The sequence below is a fragment of the Eublepharis macularius genome, chromosome 1 (genome assembly GCF_028583425.1).
Source record: "Eublepharis macularius isolate TG4126 chromosome 1, MPM_Emac_v1.0, whole genome shotgun sequence".
Lineage (NCBI taxonomy): Eukaryota > Metazoa > Chordata > Lepidosauria > Squamata > Eublepharidae > Eublepharis > Eublepharis macularius.
In genome coordinates this window covers 228,376,751-228,384,001 of record NC_072790.1, presented here as the reverse complement: position 1 = coordinate 228,384,001, position 7,251 = coordinate 228,376,751, and the positions used below count along the sequence as shown (strand labels likewise).

Here is a 7,251-nt window from a genome sequence, read left to right as displayed (position 1 = left end):
CCTAGAGTAGACACGGGGATTTTGTAATGTGTGAATTGGCCTCATTATATTGTGCAACATGAAGTTGGTTGTCAGTTCTTTAAAACAATAGATTTCAGGGGTTACATTAAGAACTGATATATACTATGGTTTCCCACAAATTCCATGCAAAATCCAAAACATATTTTTAAAGAAAAACATCTTTACTTCTTTCCACTTAAGAACTTTTTTTGTTTTCCTTGCAAGTGAAACTGGAGCCAGGTAGAATCAGTCTGAGGCCCGCATCTGGCCCATGAAACAACAGCCACCATAGAAACAAAAACGTGAAAGAGAATAGGAACAGACGAATGCATTGAACAGCTAGGCAAGAGACCATTCTATGAGGCATAACCCTGTGCATCGTGCTGTCGGAAAGTATGTGTTCTGAAATTTCTTCAACACAATTATTAAAATCACAGGTGAAGTAGCCTTAAGTTGAAACAGGCCATTTAGCTCCTCATTGACTTCTCTTAACTGGTAGGGCGTCTCAAAGATCCTAGGAAAGAAAGATTTTTCACAAGAAAGTGACGCCTTACACAGGTTTGACACTTGTCAGCTTCCCTCAAGTTTTGATGGGAAATGTAGGCGTCCTGGTTTTACAGCTTGGCTCTCCATTACAGCTGCAAGACCAGGATGCCTACATTTCCCATCAAAACTTGAGGGAAGCTGACAAGTGTCCAACCTGTGTCAGGCGTCACTTGTAGCTTGGCTCTGAACATGTGCTCTGCCATTGAGAACAATATTTCACATTTATATGGTCAATGTTCAAACCACTTCCCATATATAACGATATGGTAATCCATACAACAATCTGGTAAGTAGGTCAATATCCACATATTGCAGATGGGGCAAAAGGTAGTTCAAAGCTAGTGGGTTCACAGAGCAGAAGATTCAGACTGGGAAAATATTGATTCATAGCTGTCTCTCGCAACCTCTGCACTCTGCACTTACAGAAGCTCTGTCTGCAACTGAATCTGGTTATATATCTAATCCTGAGTATAGCAGAGGGTCTGTTGGCCCCCAGAATCTTATTCATGAGTTGGCACTAGGAGGGGAAAAAAATACCAACGGTAATGCGCTAGAAGGGCCCCCGAGGGGAATTTCCCTAGCATTTCCCCATTACACAAGTTGCCAAATAACTTTTTGAGTCAATGCTGGGCTATTGACGTGGGGCCTGAGGAAAGTGGAACGCCTTGCTCAGGGGGGTTTATATGGGGTAATGCCAGTTGCAGCCTGAAAAGGGGAGTGAGAGACGGCTGCTTTGCATGGGTTCCACAATGCTGAGGTTTCATCAAAGAAGCCCACTTTGGGGGGCTCAGAGAGGTGAGTAATAAAAGATCACTGGAGTTGGGGCTACTAGCAAGGAGTCAGGGAATTACTTCTAAAGTGAGGATGGCTCATCATTTGGCTGAAGGCAGGAGTGCCAATTTATTTCCATCTCCTGCTCCTATGCTTTTGGCAGAAGCATGAGCAGCAGGCTGTAGGTAGGTGCTTGTACTTATTTCCACGGCTGCACCCTGGAAGTTTCACTTACTGATTTCTGAAGATCAAATTGCCGTTCAATGCAGAGGTGCAGGCCATGCTGTTTTTCTTGGTTGGTTGGCAACCACTGTGGTATCGTCCACGCTTTGCCTGCAGAAGATTTCAGATTTGTATTCCAGCATCTGTGCTTACAATTAACCCTGACATCAGGGCTGGGAAACCTCTCTCTGTGCAAGTCTCACCTGTTGAATAGCTGACTGTCATACAGCTGCTAAAAGCACAGGAGTCCTAATAGACAAAAAAAACTGGCAACCCTTTGAGGTCGGTGGAATGGGGGAGAGAGTTCAAGGTCAATTTTAACAAAGACATCTGTTTCTACTGGTGGGGGTGGCTTGTATAGATCTCAAGAGTTCAGAACATGAGCCTTATCCCAGATTTGAACCCAAATTCTGAGGCTACTGGAACTGTACTTTTCTGCAGATCATGGCAGGAAGGAGATTTGAAGCCAAGCCCTTCTTGTTTCTCTTTGCCATTATGGTATGTTGGTGTCTGCGGGGGTTATAAGAACAGGCTCACAAAGCAACAATAATGCCGACATTCTATGTCCAGTCTGAGGCAAGGGGCTAACTTTTATCCACAGAGTGATGGTGGAAGGGTTTCGGATCTGGCAACTGTATAATATTGGCCTACCAATTCCAGCAAGATATTTTCTGGTTGGAGCTGTGTTGGTCTGCAGGAGAAGAGCAAGGTTTAAGTCCAGAGTAATATTTCCAATAATATTTACAGGATAGAAGCTTTCTGACAAACGGAGCTTGACCCTCAAAAGCTTGTGTCTTGGAAATCTTGTTGGTCTTTAAGATGCTACTGGACTCGAATTTTGCCATTCAGCCAAGTGCTGCTATTTAGCAGCGTTATTTATTTTATTTCTTATTTATGTCAAAAATGTATATGCCACCTCTCTCAAGATTTGCTGGAGTTCCAGTTCCCTTCAGCTCTCACTAGTTAACAGTTGAGTTCCAGGTTTCCTACACACACACACAAATTAGCAGTGGGCAATGACCCTTCAGTGGTGCTCCTCTTCTGGATGCTTCACATCAACAAAAAAACAACAGGACAGATCAGAGACAGGCAAATGATTAGGCCATGGTTGGCAGGAGCCATAGCAACCAAGTTGGTCACAGGCCATCTGCCTGGAGCTACGTGTAAGGGAGCTTCATGTCCGCCAGCATTTCACAAATAGATCTTGGGGACCGGTTTAATACACCTCTGTTTTCCTAATAAGGTTCCCTGCTTGAGTCCCCTCCCTTTTTTACCTGCAAATGTTGAAGGCTCTTTTCTGCTATATCTTGTAGTACTCTGCAAGTATTTATTTAGCTATTTATATTTGTCTCCCCATGAGAACAGAAAAGGTTTATTGTTCCACCCTCCTCCATTTTATCCTCACAACAGCTCTGTGAGGTAAGTCAGGCTCAGAGAGTGAGAGAATGACAGGCCAAAGGTCACCTCCACTGAGCTTCCATGGCAGAGTAAGAAGTCAAACTTAGTCCAGCACTAACCACTACACTATAGCGGACAAGGCCCATTTCAGCAGCTGCAGGGCACAAACAGGCAGGTTGTACTCTGAATATTTGTGTTCAGAATTCCAGAGGTGTAGATATTTTGGTCCATCGCAGCAAAAACAAAACAGGAATTCAGCGTCACCTTAAAAGGCTAACAAAACTTACTCCAACATCAACTTTTATAAGTCACTTCATGAAATGCTTGAAGCGTACCTCTATAAGACTTGATGCTTTTGATGAGGTGAGCTATGACACATGGAAGTTTATGCTGGAATAAATGTGAATATTGAAAAGGGCCACTGGATTCTTGTCTTATTAATGTTGTATGCCCTGATATTGGAGACATAGGGTTGGATCTATGCATTGCTGGTGGATGGTACTGTTGAATCTTTCCCGTCTTCCTAGACTCCTAGCAGCCTCGCAGTACCACCGAAAAAGGAGCCGGGGAATGTGGACAGCTAAAACAGGCACGCAACACAGGCAGGTGCATTAAGGAGGGGGAAGTGAACAAAATCATAGCTCCCACTGTTTCTACTGAAGAAAGGCTCTTTAGCCTGGTAGAACGTATTCATAGACTCCATCCAAGTATGTCCAACTGCTCCTTTCCAGCTGAACATCTAGAGCTCTTGGGGCAGGTGTGGTCATACCAGCTACTCACACTAATTCCATTTCAGCAGGCATCACCAAAAGGTCAAAATAAGGGTCTTCTATGAGATAACATGGAGGTTGAGAGGGAAGAGCTTGCATGAGGCAATCTACAGTGCAATGCTAAACAGTCACACCATCCCAGGGCCACTGAGAGAAGGGGGCTGGAGAGTATGAAATTCCCAGGCTTCCCAGGTCAGTTTGAGGGCCTGCAAACTTGGAATTATGCTCCATTTAGCAAATGCATTTCAGTTTTACTTTTCATGTAGTTCTGCATTGCAGCCGCTAGGGAGCATAGGTAAGGCAAAGCTGAGTTTTATTTTTATTATTTTATTCTGCTTGCTCCTGCTTTCTTGGTGTATTTGTTTTGCACCTATTGCAGTTATTATTCTGTTCACAGTTAACAGAAAGCCAAGTGATTTGCTTAGTTATAACATTTGTTTTAAAAGTATAGATGACGGGAAGGCAATGGTAAAAAGTCTGCCAAGAAGTCGTCTTGATGTGACATCCCCCATGGGTCAGTAATGACTCGGTGTTTGCACAGGGGACTACCTTTACCTAATATTTGTTTTACATGAGGGTTATATGGAGGGTGACATTTTTGCCCAGAGGCCCTAGGTGATTCTTGGCAGCCCCACCTACACCCAAAAAGTAAATGGAATACTAGGATGTAACTACTTAAGATGGCCCTATTAGCGAGTCTTCTCAGACTCCTACTCAAGTCTATTCAATAGGGTTTATTCCTAGGAAAAATTCTTAAAATGACATTGTTAGTGACTTAATGGTAAAGGTAAAATTCGTATCAAGGGCTTCCAGCATCACAATATCAGATGCTAAACAATGCCAGCAATCAAAGGACCTCTCCATGGAACTCTGGGAATGGTGGCTAATAGAATTTGTGGGCCTTAATAATTATTGGTGAATAATTGAATGAATAACTTTCTCTTTCATTTACAGTTCCCTTTTGTATGGCCATCCTTTGGCTGACTGTCTTGGGTTACGCCATTGATGTCCCACTCCGTTGCCATCATACGGTGATGAATTTTCGTCTGGTGGCCAATTGCCAAGGTCAAAGCCACAAGACAGTGCCTGAAGTTGACCCATCTATCCAGGTCCTCCTCCTGAATTTTAACCTTTTGTCTACAATCTTGAATTCTACCTTGCCCCAAATGGATTCCCTGAAGATGTTGTCCCTTGGGAAGCAGTTGGGAGGATCTCTTTATGTTGGAGAGAGGGCCTTTCAGAATGTGGCTAGTCTCACATTCCTGGACCTTGGAGGTAACATGAATGTAACACTACACCCCACTGCTTTTGCAGGCCTGACCAAACTTGAGGTGTTACTCTTGGATGTTAATGGCTTTGATGAAAAGGTATTGGAAAGAAGATACTTCCAGGATTTGCTGTCCCTGAAGAGACTGGATCTTTCTGGAAATCACATTCAGAGACTAAGGCCTGATCCAACCTTTCAGCAGCTTGGAAGGCTAAGCTTCCTTCAGCTGAAGCTCAACAGAATTGAGAAGATCTGTGGGGATGACCTACAAAACCTCAGAGGGCGCCACCTTAGCTTGCTTGACCTGTCTTCTAACCGTTTGCTCTACCGTGACACCTGCACCAACCCTTTCCAGAATATCACGCTGGGAACCCTGGACATCTCTTCCAATCCATGGAATGTGATGCAAGTTGAGCAATTTTTCACAAGCTTAAGTGGCACACAGATCAAGAACCTTAAGATGCAACACTCAGGGGGCATTGGGAGCTCATTTGGTTTCCGTAACCTGAAGGACATTTTGGCCAGCACCTTTTCTGGGCTACATGATAGTAGCACCTTCTCCCTTGACATGTCCCATGGCTTCCTGAATGAATTAGTCCCCTCTGTTTTCTCAGGGTTCCCAGATCTCCAGGTCCTGCTTTTGAGGTCCAATCAGATTACTGAAATCCATGATGGAGCCTTTATCAGCCTGAATCAACTCCGTGTTCTTGACCTATCCAACAACCTTCTTGGGGAGCTGTACACAAAGGCCTTGCAAAGTCTGAGGTCATCACCCCTCCAGTCTCTCATCCTGAAGTCCAACCACATTGGAACTGTTCAACAGGATGCCCTCATAGGGCTAGATTTTTTGCAGTTCCTTGACTTGCAGGACAATGCTCTCTCACAGGTACCAAAGGGGAAACTCTCATCTCTACGGCACCTGATGCTTGGGCAGAACAGGATCAGAGATGCCTGGGGCATTGAGCATCTTAGCCAGAATCTGACACACCTTGACTTCTCCTCCAACCGCCTGAGTGACCTGGGACAGCTTTGGGTGCAGCTAGGGAAGATTCCCTCTTTGGTTTTTTTGAATCTCTCAAGCAACCACTTATCAAGATGCTTCAGGGTTCATGAGGGCCCCAGATACCTTAGAGAACTGGATCTTTCCCATAACAGCCTGGCAGATGTCTGGAAAGGAGGAAAATGTGTGGGCATCTTCCATCATTTAGAGAGACTGACAGTCCTGAATCTCAGCGCCGGTAGCCTCAGAGCCTTGCCTGAGGGTCTTTTCCAGGGGCTGGTGTCTCTGCAAACTCTGGATCTCTCTGAGAACCTTCTGCCCTTACTTCCAGAGGATGTATTTCTTGGTCTGCAATCTTTGCACACTCTCAGCCTCCGGGGGAACCCTATGATGACCCTCTCACCATCCATATTCCAGCCACTTGTACTGTTGTGGACCTTGGACCTGCAAGAATTGGCCTTGCTTTGTCACTGTGAGCTTGCAGGATTGCAGACCTGGTTGCAGAGCAATAGCGTGGCACTGAAAAGATCTGTGGCAGGCATTCCTTGCTTTCTTACCACTCCACCTTTCACCCAAGTCTCCCTGTCCTGGTTCCTCCACAGCAACTGTAATGAGTGGTGAAATGACCCCCACCATACTACCAACTGTAGTAACTGGGGAAAACAAGTGTTTTAATTTGCATGCTGCTAATGCTTGGAGGCTAGATTAAACCACCTTCTCAGGTGGGGACAAGTTACAGGACAGGTTTCAGAGCTAGCTTACAGTCTGCCTGCCTATGAGAATGGCAGTTGAGAGCCAAGCTACAAGAAATGAACTTCAGGAGGAGGAGCACTTGAAGGGAGTCGCAATGTTAGCCGGGAAGCTGAGTTTTAAAAGAGATTGGAAGGCTTAGTCAATTTCCCCCCTCTCTACAGAGCCAGGGAGATCCCTGCTCAGAGGGTTTGTTTATTTCCTCTTTGCCTTTTAGAACAGGAGGTGAAACTGACAGAGACTTCTAGAGGCAAAGAGGAAATTAACAAACCCTCTGAGCTAGGTATCCCTGGCTCTGTAGAGAGGGGAAATTGACAAAGCCTTCCAATCTCTTTTAAAACTCAGCTTCCCGGCTAACATTGTGACTCTCTTCAGGTGCTCCTACTCAGGTAATTTATCTCCTGTAGCTTGGCTCTGAGTCTACCATGGACATTGACTTTGGGTCCCATGGTAAACCTCCTCTGACAGAAGGCATTTCCATCAGCAGAACAGAACTTTCTCCACCCTCCCCCAAACGCTGCAGCCTG

The 7,251-nt window shown here is 45.0% G+C and overlaps 1 protein-coding gene across 1 annotated transcript; it reads left to right on the top strand.

Moving 5' to 3' along the window:
* The first annotated feature begins 4,741 nt into the window (after nucleotides 1-4,741).
* On the top strand, nucleotides 4,742-6,823 carry LOC129325287 (toll-like receptor 5). Its single transcript, XM_054972948.1, has one exon. It carries the CDS (start codon nucleotides 4,742-4,744, stop codon nucleotides 6,593-6,595), a length of 1,854 nt encoding a protein of 617 aa, XP_054828923.1. The 3' UTR covers nucleotides 6,596-6,823.
* The last annotated feature ends 428 nt before the right edge of the window (nucleotides 6,824-7,251 follow it).